This window comes from Geotrypetes seraphini, chromosome 5 (assembly GCF_902459505.1).
Source record: "Geotrypetes seraphini chromosome 5, aGeoSer1.1, whole genome shotgun sequence".
Classification (NCBI taxonomy): domain Eukaryota; kingdom Metazoa; phylum Chordata; class Amphibia; order Gymnophiona; family Dermophiidae; genus Geotrypetes; species Geotrypetes seraphini.
The window spans coordinates 197,196,077-197,216,207 of record NC_047088.1 but is presented as its reverse complement, the minus strand read 5'-3'; the positions used below and the strand labels follow the sequence as shown (position 1 = coordinate 197,216,207).

The window sequence follows — 20,131 nt, the reverse complement described above, 5'->3', positions numbered from 1 at the left end:
CTTAGTACCGATCTCTGAGGCACTCCACCACTCACCTCCCTTTCCTCCAAGTAGATTCCATGTTCCACTACCTGCTGTCATCTATTAGTCAACCACTTTCCAATTCAGCCCCAGTACCAATCCCTGAGGCACTCCACTACTCACCTCCCTTTTCTCCAAGTGGATTCCATGTTCCACTACTTGTGGTCATCTGTTAGTCAACCACTTTCCAATCCAGTTCATCACTTTGGGTCCTAAGTTCAGCCCATTCAGCTTATTCAGGAGCCTCCTGCTTACTTTCCTTACATAAAGATCTCTTGCCACATTTATACCTGCTTTCAACCTGGACCGCTGTCTTTTCCATTTCTCTTATGTCTACCTATCCTATCAGCTCCTTCTTTAGGTACTTCCCATTTCTACTTAAGCAAATTTTGTGTGCATGCTTTAGATTTTATATCAAAACATGTGATTATCACTATTGACTAGGTGAGCACCTATGTAGACATTAGAAGTACTTTCTCTATTTGTGAGCATTAGATCCCTTCCTTTGTGGGTTCCATCGCTATCTGAGTAAAGCACTTTGGCAGGCATCCACAATCTTTCTGATTCTTTAGATGGAATATTCCAATCCACATCAGACAATCTGAAGTCTCTGAGTATCTCCTCTTTCATTCTCATCTTATGGATCTCTTTGATCAGATCTTTGACCAGCTTCTTCATCTATCCTGGAGGTCTGTAGACACCTGTGTATATAAAGTTTCCATCTTCTCTTTCCACGGTAATCCATATTGCTTCCTCTTTACCCCAGCTTCCCTACATTTCAGTTGCTTTAATATTGTTTTTCATATAGAGCACCAAGCCTCATCTGTTGGCCCTCCTTATGAATTTTATATCTCAGTATGGTTTTATTCCATTCACTGGACTCACAGAACCATGTCTCTATGAAAGTAACAATATCCAAGTCTGCCTCAATCCTGAATCTTCTCACTTAAACGTCAGTATTTGTGCTCATTACTTTCCATTTGTGCAAATAGGTGAGTTGTTTAGATGGCTTTTTAATATTATTAACTTTACCTTCCCCACTGCTATTATGCTTTTTCTTGGTGTCCGGAATTACCTTACTTCCTTTTGTCACTCTCACCTGCTAGTTTAAATACTTAAAACATACTGTCTGAATTTCTCACCTAAAATAATTTTTCCTGGCACAAAAAGATGTAGCACATCATTATGATACTGCCTTGTGTTCTTCTATATTTCACCCCATCCTGCTATTTATCTAAAATCTTTACACCAGGCTTGTACTCTATGCCAATGTGTTAGGTCTCAGACTGGGATGAAAAAATGCCCCTTTTGTTTTAAATGATCAACTCCAGAAATATCTTACATAGAATGCTCTAGAAGTAGAGGCAACAACTTAAGCATTGGCCAGTATGGTATTATTAGAACTGCTCAGTTCTTGTACAGTACTCCCCCGAAATTTGCAGGGGTTCCATTCCAGGAATCACTCTGAATTTCAAAAAACCGCAAATGCGATTTTTTTGCCCGTCAAAAGGCAGGGGAGGCAGGAAAGGGAAGCTGGAGCGCCAGTGGGTGAAGAAAATCACTCGTGGTCTGCTCCGATTGCCTCTTCCTGTAGTAAAGTCGGGCCACACCAATCAGGAGCTGTTTTGACACGCAGCTCCAGATTGGTGTAGCCCGACTTTACTATAGGAAGAGGCGATTGGAGAAAACTGCGAATGAGTGAGTCCGCGATTCATGAACCGTGAACGAGAGGGGGAACACTGTACTAGTTTAGATTGAAAAACTTCCTGGTGTTTAGGGGGACTGGAATTTACGTATTTAAGAAAGCACACAGGCACTAACCCCCTAATTCTAAAGTCTTATGCACTCAGTTTTGTGCTTAGCATGCAAAATTATACACACAAATTAATACTGCCAATTACATGCATAACTTGTTATGGTAGGTGCTAACTGGTATTAGCAATATTAGTTATAATTGGGGTTAATTGGTACTAATTAGCAGTTAGGAGTGTAACTGTACATAGTTGATATTCTATAACAATTTTTTTTAGTGTGCAACTGCCAAGGCATGTGAACATGATAGGTGCATGGAAGGGTCAGAGGCATACCTAGCACATGCTACATTTATAGAATGCTATCAATTATGTGCCCGACAGCAGTTAAGTATTTACTCCAGAAACTGGAACTAGCATAAGTGATAGTGTACACACTTTTTGTGAACTAATGAGAATTACTCCCTATATGGGTAAAAGTGTCATTGTGAAAGTGCTTTCTGTTGAAGTTTGAAGAGTACTCTAATTAAGGGCTACTTGTATGGTTACAGTATTCTGATCCCATAGCACATAGGCTGCTCTTATAATGATCACCAAATTCTTGCTATCTTTCTAAGACAGAGAAGCTGTGCCATTTTGTTCGCTCACAGACTACATTGCAACTTAGTTGTTGGCTGTACCAGTACTACTTGCCTTGTAGTTTGGTAACAATTCTTGAAAACATAGATTGCTTTGAATTCAGCTGATTTGTGCGGCACAATTTCTCTGACCAGATATCTTAAGTAATTTTGACTCTTTAGACAAGCTCTTCAAGTTTTGTAAGATGTGCCCGTGGTCAGGACACATTAATTCAAAAAATCTTGCAGAAGTTCTTTCATAAGGTTGCATTGATGAGTCCATTATTGAAATGAGTGGAGAGAAAAATTATCAAAATAGGAGATGTGCCATATCTCACAAAAGGTCGCAGAATTAGAAAAGGTTCAAAGAAGAGCAACTAAAATGTTAAAGGGGTTGAAATTCAAGTTTCAAGTTTATTTCAAATTTACTATACCGCCCACTCGAACCTTCTAGGTGGTGTACAAAATACCTTAATATTATACCAATTAAAAAATAGTTTGGCTAAAACAGACCAGGGGGAAAGAAAAAAAAAAAAATCAAAAAATGATTTACAGACACGGACAAACAGGAACAAAAGGGAAGAAGGGTTTGGAAATTACAATTGAAAGAAAAAGAGAAAACACTTAAAGGGAAGAACAAAAGGTTGGGGAACTCCTATGACGAAAGGCTAAAGAGGTTAGGGCTCCTCAGTTTGGAAAAGAGACAGCTGAGGGAGGATATGACTGAAGTCTTCAAAATCCTGGGTAGTGTAGAATGGGTAAAAGTGAATTGATTTTTTACTCTTTCAAAAATTACAAAGACTAGGAGACACTCAATGAAATTACATAGAAATACTTTTAAAACAAATAGGAGGAAATATTTTTTCACTTAACAAATCGGTAAGCTCTGGAACTTATTGTCAGAGGATGTGGTAACAGCGGATAGCAGGTTTAGATGAGTTCCTGGAAGAAAAGGTCATAGTCTGCTATTGAGACAGACATGAAGGAAGTCACTGCTTGCCCCAAGATCAGCCTACATTTCCGGTGCCTACCTTTGCTGGAGGCACAATTCTATACCCAGTGCTGTTGCATGATTGAAAAATGATCAGTGGCCGCTTCTAAGGTGGCCACCAACAACGGCACCGGTTACAGAATCTGGGCCTCAATTTCTTCTTGAGATAATCAGGATAAAGCCTGTGATGCTATTCAGCTCCTTGCAACAAACTGAACAGAATCGCAGGCTTTATCCTGACTATCTCAAGAAGACATTGAATGCTGAGTATTTGTAATGCCATTGGCAGATGACTACACCAAAGTGTACATGTTTAACTATTAGTGAAGTATGTTAAATTTCTGTTATTTTCCACAATAAAGTGCAGATATTGAAAGTTCATTTAATAAAATACAGCTAGATTTTTGTATAAAATGTCTTTTTATCATTATTTGATGATAGGAGAATGTTTTCCTATTCTTTTATGGTTGTAACACTATATTAGTGGGGTTCTAAGAAATCTGACCCCCCCCACTTGTTATTACAAGCCTACTGGAAACTCTAGTGTTATTTTTATACTGATTTACTATTCTTTTTCAATAAAACAGACTTGACATAAAATATCTTTTTATTAATGTATCATTATTGAATGTGAAAAATTAAAAGTTATAACTAATACCAAGAAATTTGCTTCATTAAGCAAAAACAGAGCTTTGTGTAAACAGCGAGCTTTTTGCCTCCTGCCCCACTGCTAACACAGTTGGTCACTGCCGCGAGTTCTGGCTTCAGCCGCTGAGCAGTACTGAGCACGAACGCGCTTTGGCGCTACTAGTTGGCACTAAGCGGCTACCTGAATGGCTCCCACGAATTCTCATGAGAATTCACGGGAGCCATTCAGGAAGCCGCTCAGCGCTGAGCAGCAGCACCATAGCACACTCCCACTCGGTACTGCTCAGCAGCTGAAGTCGGAATTCACGGCAGCGACCAACCGGGTTAGCAGCGGGGCAGGAGGCAGAAAGCTCGCTTCTGCTCACTACACCTCAGGACCACCAGAGATTCCAGTGCAGAGGAGGTAAGATGGACAGGGCAGGGAGGGGGATAGGGAACAGAGCTTGGCGGAGGCCTGCAATAAGTCTGGGAGGGGGGGGGGGGGTATACGCTGGATGCTGGCCCGAATATAAATTGGGACCCCCATTTTTGGGCCAATTTTTGGGCCCAAAAATCCTAGTTTATATTCGACTAGATACAGTAATTAAAACTTGTACCAATAATGAATGCTCATCAATATGAAATGGAGGAATTTCCTGAAGGTTCAATGAATGGATTTTAAGTGTGTAGGCATCTTTGAAATCTAGCAAACACAGCCAGTTTCCTGCATTGAGATAGGGGAGGAGGGTTGCCAATATGTAGTTTATCTTGAGCTTCTTTTCTCAAAGGATCTTGTTCAGCTTCTGCAATCTAGTACAGGCTTTGAATTTCCTGTTTACTTTGGCATATTGAAACACTAAAAGTAAAATCTTCTTCTTGCTATAGAATGAGGACAGACTATTTTGCTTGTACATTTTAACATATTTCACCATAAAGGATTCAAAGTGGAACACAATAAGATATATTCACAAAATTACACATACTAAACATCAAAATACAGACAATAAATCATGACTAACAATGAACTCCAAATGTAGAACAAAATAAAAGGGATTTAACCTTTTCATGAAATGTAATGTATATCAATCGGTTTTGATCTGAACTCTAAAGGAAACGCATATCACTGTTAAGGTCCAGCTAAAGCAAGCCGGCCATGCTTGCTGCTTGAACAAAAAGATGTGTGGCAGATGAATAGCATTCAGCAAGTTCTGCTTTTCTTGTTATAATAACTCTGATCAAAGAGATTGAGTTGGGTGTTATGTGCAGATGCTTGGAGGGAAGATTTGAAATCTGAGATGGTAGCTCCTTTAGATATACTGAGTATCCATGACTTTACATTAAATGGAAGATATGCTACAGTTTCCCTCCTACCATCAATATACTAATTTAGAGATGTGGCTACAGTCAAGGAAACAGTCAAAAGAAAAAGTCTTTGTAGCTTACATCGGAGGCTTGTGTTTGTAGCCTCAAACTACTTGGAGGTTTTGTGACTTTCATGTTTTTATATTTAAGACAGCCAATGACCCTATAAGACCCCTGAGGAAGGCATTTCATTTTGCAGAAACAGCTTGTGTTGGATCATTTGTATGTTATACATTATTTGGTTTTTATCTTGTGGGTCACTTATGACTGTATACATACATTGTGGATTGTTTTTAAGTTATTTGGATGCTTATTAATCTACAAACTGTTACATCTGATCTTCTGTTCCACAATCATTTTGTTATTTTGCAGCTTCATTTCCTTGGTGGAACCTTTGGGTTCTATTTGGATTTTGTTGTTTTGTCTTTAAGGCAGTTTTGGAGAAGCAATCAGTTGCTTGTAATGAAAGAAAGATATAAAGCTTCTGATGGTTATGAGCATTGAGGAGTAGTGGCTCGTGGCCAGCAGGGGGTGATGGTTATGGGACGGTAATGGGAATGGATGTCAGAACATGATAAGTGCAGTATTTTTTGTGGAGTTTTTCTACAAAAGCGCCTGTTTTTCGTATGATTCTGGGTAATTCTAGTTAGATTCAAACCTCTGTGTCAGTTAAGGACCACGCCCAAATAGAAGCGTACGGAAAAACGGCTGAACAAAAATCTGAATAATATGTTGCTAAGGCCAGAAAAAAACACACCACAGATTAATATAAGGGAAAGCATAATAATATCTGTTTATGTACTTTGCTGTTGAGCCAAATCATGGTGGAAATCATGATTACATGGAATCCATTTTGAGTTCTCTGTGTCTGCTATACCTTCACATGCTGAGGAATCCATTTTGGGTTCCTGGAATCCATTTTGTGTGTCCAGGTCTTTGTTCCCAGCAGCGTGGTGTTAATTAATACCACATGTGCTTGCTTTAGACTGGTAAAGAAAGATAACGTGTCTCAAACTGAATTAAATATAGGTTTGAATGCAAATTATGTATGGAAGGCTTGGCCAAGCAAATATGACTGGAGTGATTTATGTATGACTGTGTGTTGAACAAAAGACTGAGTTTTGAAAAAACATATTTATATATCTTTGCAACCTAAAGAAATCCTAAAGCAACATAACATCTGGAAGTAATTAAGTCAGACTCCTGTTCTAACATAGGAAGCTCAGAGAGGGGGACCTGCCCCCCCTCCTCCTCCAGACTAAGGTTTCTGTGTAGTGTGAACCTGTCAGCTTAGGAAGAGAGTTTTTTCCTTTAGGGCTGAGAATTTCTCCTAATTGTAGATTCTCTTGAATGTGTTATAATGTTATAATGTTAATTCAGAAAACAAATGTACTGTTCTAAAACTCTGTCTAACTTTTAAACATGGAAACATGGAGGGATTTTTTTTCTTTGTCCAACATTTAAGACCACCTCTTTGGGGAATTGTTATTGGTTGTCAAACTTGATGATGTCACTAAGCCAAAAGTTATATAATAGAATGATTGGCGATATGAGATCGAGATCATTATGAGAAGGCCAGCATTTGGCAACTCTAACGATCTCCCATTAGCGCAACTGTTAAGCAATTATGCTGAAGCTTTTGATCTCATAATGGAAAAATAGAAACAATAATTCAATAAATGTTAATTAATATTTAAAACCTTGTGCTGGTGTCATTTTGCATGTGTTATTATTTTCAAACCTGAAGCTTTCACAAAGGCGTCGATGTCCCTTGCTCAGCATTTGTGGTGATTCTATAAAAAAATGCCTAGAAATATGTGTCATTGTGCACATCATTGGCATCAATGATTGGCTGTGATGCATGTACTATATACTATTCTATAAGGTACTGCCTAAGTACTATAGTGTGTAACTGCAAGGAGGCACACATGTGAGTAGATGTTATGGGGTGCATATCTCATCGCGGAGACCCAGATATCCCAGAGAGAAGCCCCTTAGAGAAACAGTATATAAGAAGACCACATGGTTCCGAGGCTAGGTCTTGGGAGTCTTTCTTTCATATTGTGGTGAGTCAATAGAGTCCTGCCAGAAGGTGGTGGTAGGTAGTTAAGAGATGGCTACGTGGGAGGTGGCAGGAGGGTGAGGGGAAATCAGTCCCTCAGTACTGACCTACACTAGTTCATGGAGACCGAGAAACTTTGCTTTGCTTCATTTTTTATTCTAAGTTGAACTGATTTGAATACTAATTTGCAAATATTTTCCCATTGAGAGAACTGCTATTGAGAAGGCTTTTTTTTTTGCCACTTTGGGGTTTTCCGGGATTTGAAGGATAGACAGCTTCTGAAGCAGACCTTGGGAACTGATAATGAAGCCAAAAGACTATATTTTGTTTAAGGGGAATTTCCTCACCCTGATAGGAAAGGGCCCTGGAGGAAGGATCTGACTGGTTTTTGCCCTTATTTTTGAGGCTGATCTTTGAGTGCTTTCTTAGAGTTTCTGCTCCTAGAGGCAATCCTCAAAGGGATGAATATTGGCCTTTGGCCTAACCTACAGAGACTGCAGTGGATCAGAGAGTCACCAAAAGTATACAATTTATACTATTAGCTGTCATCAAAGAGGATGTCCCATGTGGATTCTAGTGAAAATTTAGTCCAAGTGCATGCAAGCAGGCTAATCTCTGTGTAACAACTGCCACTGCTGATGTCTAAGAAGAGATCTTGAAGATGTCATGATGGACCTTGAGGAAGTATTTTCCCAAAATCTTCTCTTTTTGCTTTCTGAGAATGGGCCAAGGGGTTGCAGAGCAAAGTTTTACAGGTGGATTAAATTTCGGAATTGTAGCATATTTGTATGAAGTCTCTTTTACTACTTTATCTAGCATTTAAAAAAAATCTTTTTTTCTGGTGTAGGAGAAATCTCTAAACTTTTCCCTTCCTTGAAGTTCCTTCTACAATTTCAGGCTGATGGGCTATCTGAGAATTATTAAACCTCAGAGCAGATTGAACCTTGTATTTCATGTTTATTGGTTTTAAGACTGGTTAGACTGAAATGGGATTCTGTAATGCCCTGGTCTATAGATTAAAAAAAAGCAATCTACTGTATGGATGGGAATAAACATTACTTTCTTGGGAGCTTTATTGTATTTGAGAAAAATTGATTTCCTGCTAGATTGAAAAGGGTTATCTCCTTTGCTGATCTGACCAGAAACATCCTCATAAGTAGAAATATTTTTGATAGCGATTGTGACCTGTTTTCTGGACTGACAACTCTTCTGCAAAATGTAGTTTTAGGATGAGAACTGTAAGTCTTCCACCATCTGAATGAAAAGCATCCACCAATATATATAGAAAACAGGGCAGACAAATCACCATCTGAATCTAAATGGCTGAATGACAGAAGGTGTGAATCTACTCTTAATCTAGCATTTGTGGATCGCTCTATGTCTATAAAGGATCAGGGTGATTTACAATGTCAAGAACCTGTGCATATCATGGGGAGCTACAGAGAACAAAGTTATCAAAAGACAATGAACGTTCCAGTATACAGTGAACTTAGTGGGAATACAGATGATGGTTAAAGCAAACTAGTTTTAAATACCATTAGCAGAGTACAATATTGTCTGTTTGTGTGATAGTGTCAGAATTAATGACTGGATGTTCCATATACTCTGCTGGAAGAGTCGAAGGCAGTTGATGCAGGATCTGTCTTAGGTGCTTATCATGTAGAAATGTTTTTAGTTTCCCTCTGAATTTTAGGCAGCAAGTTTCCTTTTGAATTTTTATGAGCTGAAGGACATTATGCCTTCCTGGCTGCACTGACCAGTGGTAAAGTACACTGAGATTTCTGAAGTCGAGGTATAGACCATTGCTCCCATTTGTGAGAGAAAGAGAAAGTCTGAGAATAACTTCACTATTTCAGTGTGAACAGTTGGCATTGCCTAATAAGGTAGAGATGGTGATGTTTCCTCAACTTCTGTAAACATGTTGAAAGAGGAGGGCATCTGTATTTCTGCTGGAGAGAGATCAAGCTCTGCATGAGAGTAAATCTGCAGCTAATGCTGATCACGTTAGCTCCTTTGAAAACAGTGGGTCTGTGATTACAGAACTGAGGTTGTGGGTTCAAACACACACTTCTCCTTGTGACTCTGGACAAGTCACTTAATCCCCCCATTGCCCCAGGTACATTAGCTAGATTGTGAGCCTACTGGGACAGAGAGGGAAAAATGCTTGAGTACCTAAATAAATTCATGTAAACTGTTCTGAGCTCCCTTGGGAGAACGGTATAGAAAATTGAAAAAATAAATAAATAAAAATGGCATCGTCACCAGATATTTGAGCCTGTACTAGAAACAAGGTCATTTCTTCAAAGAAAGTGTGATGAATGTATGAAATGGCCTCCTGGTGAAGGTAGTAGAGTCAAAGACTTTATCTGAATTCAACTACATATGATCTTTAAGAGAGAGGAATTGATAATAGATAGCATGGATAGGTAGGCTGGATAGGCCATACGGTCTTTATGTGCCTTACATTTTCTCTGTTTCTCTGTTACATTTTCCTGTTGCAGTATTTCTTTCCACATACTGTAGAACCAAGGAGGTTAATTTAGTTTTAATTCAGACAAGTAGAAAGACATTTTTTAAATAAAAGGAAAGAGAAAAAAAAGTCTGCAGTTATAAAAGAAGTGTTAACGTCATGGGTAAAAAGGTACAGAAATCACATCCATTCAGCAGAGCAGAAAAATGGAGGTCCCTCTCCAAGGGTGCTATATGTGTGAAAGGGTACACATATCAGAAGTTTTTTCTAGTAGTTTCAGCACCGAGTGCTCTCCCACCCCCAGCAAACATCAAGGCCTGGATTGTCTAACCGACAGTTGTTGGCTGCTGTCATAACAGCGGCCATCAGTTGCATGTCAATCATACGATGGCGATGGTTAGAGAATTGCGCCTCTGGCAAAGGTAGGCGCCAAAAATGCAGGCCAAGGTTTTCCAGGCCTACATTTTCAGCACCTACCTTTGATGTGAACTGCGCCTCCATAGGCACTTTATGGCACCCAATGCCACTTCCGGCATTAGTCATGCCTACAATGGTGTTACGCGACAGAAAGTGCCTATGGAAATGCGATTCCGCTAATTTTTTAAGCACCTTGAAAATTCATTTTAAAATGTTTAAATAGCGTTTTTCACTGAGCTTGGGCACGTTTCGAGAATCTGGACCCAAGTTAACATGCATCAAGTGTGTTCACAGACACTACAGATTATTCTGTTATTTTATAGAACCACCGAGCCTGCAAATTCAACCTCTAAATGAAAACTGATGGGGTTATTTTTTGCTCTCTTTCTAATCTCTTGACCCAGCTGCATTATCCTGAGTTTTGACATCCTCAGACAGAGAATGTCCAAAATCTGTTAACATGGAAATAAATATTAATTACATCTTGCAAAAAATGTATTTCTTTGGTCATTTACAGCAATCATTAACATACTGGATATAGTTAAAATCTGTTTGAAAGCTATTAATAAAAAAATAAATACTAACCAGCAACAATAACACTGTCATTTCGAGAAGGACCAAACTTCAGTGTCATCTCATGTTTATGCTTATGGACAGCTAGATGATCTTCATTGGTAAAACGCTATGGCAAAACATTTTTAAAGAACAGTACTTAATATTTGAAATATGATGGAAAAAGGGTAGTAAGTAAAACAGGAAGGAATTACTTTAGAACACTGATAAAAATCACCATTATTAAACATTTTAGAAGTGTTATTTCCCCTCCTTTGCCTATGCAAAATGCTTATGAATAAAGTTCATATTCTTCTAAATTGCTTGATGAAGTGTACAATGTCAAATGAGCATAAAGAAAGAAAATAAAAGCAGTTACCTTATATACTCGAATATAAACCAGGATTCTTGGGCCAAAACATTGTGCCAAAAATGGGGGTCCTGGTTTATATTTAGGTCAGTGCCCCCTCCCAGAATTTTTTTTTAAGGCCGCCGCTGCCAGGTCTGTCCCCCACCTCCCTCCCTGCCCTAGCCTCATACGGTACCTCATCTTGGCAATCCGCCAAGTGGAGGTGCAGCAGGCAGGAGCGAACTTTTCAAGTTCCTGCCCTGCTGCTAATCGGCTGCCGCGAGTTCCTTCTGCCGCTGAGCAACATGAGCAGGAGCGCGATTTGGCGCTGCTGCATCCTTACTGGCTCCTGCGAATTCGAATCGACTTATATTCGAGTATATACGGTATATCATTTTAATTATGAAATAATTTACCCCCTCTTTTACTAAACCACGAAAGCATTTTTTAGCGCAGAGAGCCATGCTTAATGCTCCACACTGCTCCCGACGCAGTTCCTATGAGCATCGAGAGCAGCGCAGAGCATTCAGCATGGCTCCCTGCGCTAATAACCACTATCGTGGTTTAGTAAAATGGGGAGGGGGTTAATTAATTGTTTTAATAGACAAATACAAAATAAAGCAAATTGTTTTGAAGGTAATTATAATGGGCCAACTAATATGGCAAGAATGCACATATTTTCCCTCTTAAAAATACATTAATGATAATGCACAAATTTGCTGTTTTATGTTATGCAAACCTACCTCCAGGTATATACAAACTTATGAGTGTATAAATTATAGGCTCCTACAATTTCTGCACATAAGTTGCTTTACACAAAGGACTTTTATAAAATTGCCCTCTTTTATGTGGGAGCTCTAGAGTAGCATCTTAAGTTACAATAGGTCCCGTTTAGCCATGCTATTTCTAGTTTTGTTTGAGATCTTCTCTTACTGTTTTTGGTGTTCTCTATTATAAGAGAACTTTCAGTTGCCTTTACTGGATAGGTGTACTTTTTTCTTTTTCAGTAAATTTAAAAATACTCATAATTTAATTACTTTGGAGAAGGTACTTCTCAGAAGTCATCGTTTCTGCCACCAAGCAAAAAAGATCTGCAAATGGATCCAAACATCATGAACAAGTCTACCCTCAGAAGCAGGGATTAAACCCCTCCTAATACTCTTCATAATCTCCTAATCTCTTCATAATCTCCTAATACTCTTCATAAAAAAAGTTTATTTTTTGGAATTTTCCCATGCCACATATTTGTACAGTAACTTTGATAATTAGCATCTATAGTTAAGCAAACTTGCTTTCTTTGTGGAAAATTAAATGCAGCCATTGAATCATAACAAGGCCAAAACATTGACACTGTAGCTGCTGCTGATGTGATAGCTCTTTGCAGAAGGATCTCTTGGATATAGCTCTGTCTTTGAGAGCCATACCTCACATACAAATAATAGTAGCTCAAGAGCTGAATATCAAAGGAAATATCTTAAATAAACCATAAGTTGATTGTGTCTCATCTAGACTGTAAGCTCCTCAGGGCAGAGTCTGTATCTTATGTATTTGTACAGTACTGTATACATACCTAGTTATACCACAGAAATTCTGTATAGCAGCAGCATTAGTATCCTTCCCAACATTCCCCCAGCTACTCATTTTTCAACAAGAAAACAGTGAGATTAGAGCAATTTTTGGACCTCTCCATATCTGCACCCTTTTTAGCTGCACCACTCATACAGTGGTTTGTACAGCACAGCACTAGATGTGTTGCCCACAAAACCACTGCTACTTCTTATTGACTTTGGGCAGTCCTGTGGCTCCAATCTGTCAAAAGTAGTGCTACCAGATTTCCGATTCAAATTGATTTGCTTTTAAAGAAAATTGGCCTCCCTATTTGGTGACCGACCCTCCTCCCCTTGCCTTCCTAAAGCAGGAGCGGCAGTGCTTCCTCTTGCTGACTGTCCACTGCCATTGCCGCTTTAGGGGGATGAGGGGGGAGGATCAGTCGGGAAGCCCTGCCTTCCTCCTCCGAAGGCCTGCATGTCCCTCCAACTTCCCCGCTCTTACATTAACATAATACAGCAGCCTGCAAGATTGCCAATGCTGTAGCAATCCTTGCAGCTGCTGTCGTCATCAGTGGCACATTCCCTCTGCTGCGATCCTGCCCCTTACGTCAGAGGAGGGGCAGGACCGTGGCAGAGGGAATGCTGACGGCAGCTGCAAGGATCACTACAGCATCGGCGATCCTGCAGGCTGCCATATTATGTTAAGGTAAGAGTGGGGAAACTGGCTGAACATGCAGGCCTTCAAAGGGGGGCAGGCCTTCAGGGAAGGGTGGCCCTGGTGTAGAAGTACCGTATTTTCACGCATATAACGCGCGCGTTATACGCGTTTTTACCTACCGCGCATACCCCTCGCGCGTTATATGCGTGAGCGCGGTATACAAAAGTTTTAAACCATAGTTCCCACCCCGCCCGACGCCCGATTCACCCCCCCAGCAGGACCGCTCGCACGCCCACCCCGAACGACCGCTCGCACGCGCTCCCACCCGCACCCGCATCCACGATCGGAGCAAGAGGGAGCCCAAGCCCTCTTGCCCGGCCGACTCCCCGACGTCCGATACATCCCCCCCCCCCGGCAGGACCACTCGCACCCCCACCCCAAACGACCGCTCGCACGCGCTCCCACCCGCACCCGCATCCACGATCGGAGCAAGAGGGAGCCCAAGCCCTCTTGCCCGGCCGACTCCCCGACATCCGATACATCTCCCCCCCCCCCCGGCAGGACCACTCGCTCCCCCACCCCGAACGACCGCTCGCACGCGCTCCCACCCGCACCCGCATCCACGATCGGAGCAAGAGGGAGCCCAAGCCCTCTTGCCCGGCCGACTCCCCGACGTCCGATACATCCCCCCCCGGCAGGACCACTCGCACCCCCACCCCGAACGACCGCTCGCACGCGCTCCCACCCGCACCCGCATCCACGATCGGAGCAAGAGGGAGCCCAAGCCCTCTTGCCCGGCCGACTCCCCGACGTCCGATACATCCCCCCCCCGGCAGGACCACTCGCACCCCCACCCCGAAGGACCGCCGACTTCCCGACAATATCGGGCCAGAAGGGAGCCCAAACCCTCCTGGCCACGGCGACCCCCTAACCCCACCCCGCACTACATTACGGGCAGGAGGGATCCCAGGCCCTCCTGCCCTCGACGCAACCCCCCCCCCCCCCCCAACGACCGCCCCCCCCCAAGAACCTCCGACCGCCCCCCAGCCGACCCGCGATCCCCCTGGCGACCCCCACGACCCCCCCATTCCCCTTCCCCGTACCTTTGGTAGTTGGCCGGACAGACGGGAGCCAAACCCGCCTGTCCGGCAGGCAGCCAACGAAGGAATGAGGCCGGATTGGCCCATCCATCCTAAAGCTCCGCCTACTGGTGGGGCCTAAGGCGCGTGGGCCAATCAGAATAGGCCCTGGAGCCTTAGGTCCCACCTGGGGGCGCAGCCTGAGGCACATGGGCCCAACCCGACCATGTGCCTCAGGCCGCGCCCCCAGGTGGGACCTAAGGCTCCAGGGCCTATTCTGATTGGCCCACGCGCCTTAGGCCCCACCAGTAGGCGGAGCTTTAGGATGGATGGGCCAATCCGGCCTCATTCCTTCGTTGGCTGCCTGCCGGACAGGCGGGTTTGGCTCCCGTCTGTCCGGCCAACTACCAAAGGTACGGGGAAGGGGGGTGGGGGGGTCGTGGGGGTCGCAAGGGGGGTCGCGGGTCGGCTGGGGGAGCGGTCGGAGGTTCTTGGGGGGGGCAGTCGTTGGGGGGGAGGGGGGTTTGCGTCGAGGGCAGGAGGGCCTGGGATCCCTCCTGCCCGTAATGTAGTGCGGGGTGGGGTTAGGGGGTCACCGTGGCCAGGAGGGTTTGGGCTCCCTTCTGGCCCAACTACCAAAGGTACGGGGAAGGGGGGGGGGGGGGTCGTGGGGGTCGCCAGGGGGGGTCGCGGGTCGGCTGGGGGGGCGGTCGGAGGTTCTTGGGGGGGGGCAGTCGTTGGGGGGAGGGGGGTTTGCGTCGAGGGCAGGAGGGCCTGGGATCCCTCCTGCCCGTAATGTAGTGCGGGGTGGGGTTAGGGGGTCGCCGTGGCCAGGAGGATTTGGGCTCCCTCCTGGCCCGATATTGTTGGGGAGTCGGCGGTCCTTCGGGGGGAGGGATGTATCGGACGTCGGGGGGGGGCATCAGGCTTTCAGGATGGGGACAGACCTTCAAGGGGGGACAGTGCACGGAAGTCAGGGGGGGTGAACGGAGAGTCGGAAAGTCAGGGCGGGCGAAAGGAGCGTTGGGCAGCATGCGCGGTATACCCGTGAGCGCGGTATACCAAAGTTTTTGTACATATCATCGTGATTTCTGCGCGCTATACCCGTGTGCGCGTTTTATACGGGTGCGCGTTATTTGCGTGAAAATACGGTACACAGAGGGAGGGAAGAGGGGGTTCAAAGAGACGTGCATATAACGTGGGGGGGGGTAGAAATAATGAGTCTAAAAACAGAGGAGAGGGAGAGAGATGGTGGACAATGGGATTTAGGAAAGGAAGGAACAGAAAGGGAGATAAGTTGGACACAAGGGATGGTGTGGAGGGGTGGGGTGGGGGATAGAGATACTGATACTGCAGGCTCGTTAAGAGCCAGAGAATGACAAAAGTGGTAATATAATACATCGGTTAATAGTACTAGCATTTAAGCCAACAGCTATAATTCTCCTGAAGAAGCTCTAGATGGAGTGAAACGGAGACGCTCTGTAGAGCATTTGAGCACTTTAAAGAAGCACTTGAGCACTTTCAAGTTTACAATCGAGCGCTTTAAGGCTTTTTGTCTAATCCAACTAGCAGATTATATCATCAGTTGCCTATATTGTGGCCAAGAAAACAAAGCTAAGTACAAAAAGTTATAGTTACAGTACACATTTCTTTAACACTGTTTGCTAACGTTATTACATTGAACATGTGGGATTTATAAGTAAAATAAGATATATAAACATAAGAAAGGAGAGCCTAAAGGGACCAATGATAGTTTGCATTAAGGCTATATTGACAAGACTAGTTCTAATGTCATAAATAGCTGCAGGCACTTGAGGTATCCCTTCTCCAACAACAGAGGATTTACTGGAGTGGTTGTTGAACAATAAATTTTGGAAAGAGGATTACTCTCAAGCATAGTCCATCTATCTTTTGATTGAGTAATTAGTTGGAGACTTTTCTTGTGTAGGGTATAAAATAAACCCACCAGGATGTTTGAAAAACACATCCAATTGGGCAGGAAAATCGAATCGAAAAATTGATTCAGTAGGCTCAATCGAATCAATCTTTTTCCTTGAATTGGGCAGCACTAGTCAAAAGGTATTACTGCTTCTCAGTGTTTGCCAATTTTACCATTTGGCTCCTATTCCTATCTCTGCAGTTCTCAACAGTAACAATCACTCTGCCTTAGGCAAGTAGGCAAAATCATTTTTCAGTACATAAGAACATAAGAACATAAGTGTTGCCTCTGCCGGGTCAGACCAGGGGTCCATCGTGCCCGGCAGTCCGCTCCCGCGGCGGCCCCCCAGGTCCACGACCTGAAAGTGTTCCCTACCTAACCTAAAATATCCATACCCTATTCGCTCAATGTACGGTAAACCTCTATCTGTACCCTGTTATCCCCTTTGCTTCCAGGAAGTCATCCAGTCCCTTTTTGAACCCCAGAATTGTACTCTGTCTTATTACCTCTCCGGGAAGCGCGTTCCAGGTGTCCACCACCCTCTGAGTGAAGAAGAACCGCCTTGCATTCGTTGTGAATCTGTCTCCTCTCAGTTTTTCTGAATGACCTCTTGTTTTAGTTGTCCCTGCTAGTCTAAAGAATCTGTCCCTCTCCACCTTCTCTATGCCTTTCATGATTTTATAAGTTTCTATCATGTCCCCTCTCAGTCTCCGCTTTTCCAGGGTAAAGAGCCCCAGCCTGTCTAACCGTTCGGCATATGAAAGGTTCTCCATACCCTTTATCATCCTCGTTGCCCTCCTCTGGACCCTTTCGAGTATTGCCATGTCCTTCTTGAGGTATGGTGACCAGTATTGGACGCAGTATTCCAGATGTGGGCGCACCATTGCTCGATACAGTGGCAGGATAACTTCTTTTGTTCTGGTAGTGATACCTTTTTTGATAATGCCCAACATTCTGTTCGCTTTTTTTGAGGCCGCTGCACATTGTGCCGCCGGCTTCATTGTGTTATCTACCAATACCCCCAGATCTTTTTCTTGGCTGCCTTCCCCGAGTACCCTCCCTCCCATCGTATAGCTGTACCTGGAGTTCCCCTTCCCTATGTGCAAGACCTTACATTTCTCCACATTGAAGCTCATCTGCCATTTTTTTGCCCACTCACTCAGTTTGTTCAGGTCGTTTTGCAATTCTTTGCATTCTTCAACAGTTCTGGCCCTGCTGGAGAGTTTTGTGTCATCCGCGAACTTGATAACTTCGCACTTTGTCCCCGTTTCTAGATCATTAATAAATATATTGAACAGCAATGGTCCCAGCACTGACCCTTGCGGAACACCACTTGTGACCCCTATCCAGTCAGAGTAGTGCCCCTTTATTCCTACCCTTTGTTTCCTGCCCGCCAGCCAATTTTTGATCCATCTGTACACGTCCCCTTCCACCCCGTGACTCCACAGTTTCTTCAGTAAGCGTTCATGGGGCACCTTGTCAAAGGCTTTTTGGAAATCTAGATATATAATGTCTACTGGGTCACCTTGGTCCAATTGCTTACTTATCCCCTCAAAGAAATGCAGTACCTTCTTAACAATACTACAGTGTGGCTCAAAACATAATAAAATAAGCTATTGAGAACTGGAACAAAATACCGATATATCCCACTCATCATTAATGTATATGCTCAAATTACAATGACTTAAACAATTACCCTCCTGACACCTTTAGTATAGTTCAGTCTACAAAAAATAAAAAATAAAAAAAGACACTAAATACAGAAACTTGAGATTTAATTTCAAAAATTCCACAAAATTATTTAACATATTTAAGTCTGGATTCTCTAAAGGGCGCTGTTTTTTTAGGCACCAAAGATCAGTGAAAATGCCATTTAAAGAACATTTTTTCACAGATTTTCAAGATGCCCGACAGCGCCTAAAAAACTGGCACCAGAATTGCACTTCTGTAGACACTTTAAGGTGCCTAACACCACTGTAGGCATGGCTAACGACAGAAGTGGCATTAGGCACCATAAAGCACCTATGGAGGTGTGATTCACATCAAAAGGCAAATACTAGAAATGTAGGTCAAGCATCATTCCTCCCCTCTCAACCATCCCCTTGTGCAGCAGAACCCTACCAACCCTCCCACCATGAGACTGACATACCTCCACTCCGAGGCCTCCTAAAGCAGCAGGGATGAGGGTTGCTGAATTGCCAAGTCAGGGATGGAGTCAGGGACATTCGAGGAGGGGGGAGCTTCAGGGGTCAAACTTAACTAGGGCATATTTTGGGGGTAGGTCTTATATTAGGAGCATCTTTAAAAATCATGCTAGGGCTTATTTTCGGAGAAACCAGGGTACCTCCCTTTTGCTTAAACTTCTTTCACCATTGTATAATTTTTGAAAGGGAAACAGAAGCTTCTTTTACTTGAATTTAAAGGCAAGGGTTAAAATAAGGGGATACATTTTCTAGCTTCATGCCAATTTCAATCACTGAATCAAGATAATACAAAGCACAATGCATTTTACAATATGGCCTGAATTCATTCTGTAAATGATGCCTAAATAATAATAATAATAGCATTTTATATACCGCAGGACTGTGAAGTTCTATGCGGTTTACAAAAGATTAAAAGATGGTACAAATTGAATGAACTTAAAAAGGTGAAAGAAAGTGGTTAATAGGTCAAGAGAACTGTTACTGAAGAGAAAGAGTTGTACGGGTCAGTTGTCTAGATACTTCAGGAATAGATATGTTCTTAAGCGCTTCCTGAATTCCTCATAAGTAGTGGGCAAAAGCAATTGTTCTAGATCTTTACCCCATAATGCTGCCTGATGTGAGAGAAGGTGTTGATAATGTTTTTTGAGTTTACATCCTCTAACTGGGGGAGAAATGAAGTTCGAATGTGAGCTTCTCCTGTGTCTGTTGGCTGAGAAGGAGAAAAGGTCAGTTATGTATTTAGGGGCTAGTCCGTATAGTACTTTAAAGCAGAGGCAGGCGAACTTAAACTTTACGCATGCTTCCATCGGTAACCAGTGCAGCTGCCGGTAGTAAGGTGTCACGTAATCAAACTTCTTCAGCCCGAAAATTAATCTGACTGCTGCATTTTGCATTAATTGTAAATGTCGCATATTCTTTTGGGAAATTGCTAAATAGGCGATGTTACAGTAATCAAGTTGACTCAGTACGAGGGATTGTACCAGGATTCTGAATGCTGACATTTCAAAATATGCTTCAATGGATTGAAGTTTCCCGAGAGTGAAAAAACCCTTTCTGATTAAGGAGTCTACTTGGTCTTTCATGGTTAGGCATTGATCAAGAGTTACACCCAGTTTCTTCATGGTGGACTGAATAGGGTAACTAAGTTTATTGATGCATAGTGGAGTTTTGGTGTCAAGTGGATGTGGCGAAGCGACAAAAAATTTCGTTTTTTCTGAATTAAGTTTAAGCTTGAAGTCAGTCATCCATTGCTTCATGAAATTTATTGCTTCTGATGCCTTGGGAGTAATTTCCGAGAGAGAGTTAGCAAATGGGATGATGATCGTAAAGTCATCTGCGTAACTGAATAATTTTATCCCCAGCTGGGTTAATTGCGCGCCTAGTGAGGACATGTAGACATTGAAAAGCAATGGGGATAGCAGTCACCCTTGCGGTACGCCAGATGGATTGCTCCAGGTATCGGAGAGATCATGATTGAAGCGT

The 20,131-nt window shown here is 43.0% G+C and overlaps 1 protein-coding gene across 11 annotated transcripts in view; it reads right to left on the bottom strand.

Annotated features, from left to right (window-relative positions):
• Positions 1–20,131, bottom strand: part of ATF2 (activating transcription factor 2) — a 185,134-nt gene that overhangs the window by 129,162 nt on the left and 35,841 nt on the right. For all 11 annotated transcript variants that reach the window (XR_004539519.1, XM_033945185.1, XM_033945189.1 and 8 more), the window contains one exon: positions 10,904–11,000. Coding sequence is in view for 9 of the 11 variants with exons in the window: in XM_033945185.1 (XP_033801076.1) it covers positions 10,904–11,000 (97 nt within the window). In the remaining 2 variants the exon portion in view is untranslated. The remainder of the gene's footprint in view (positions 1–10,903; positions 11,001–20,131) is intronic.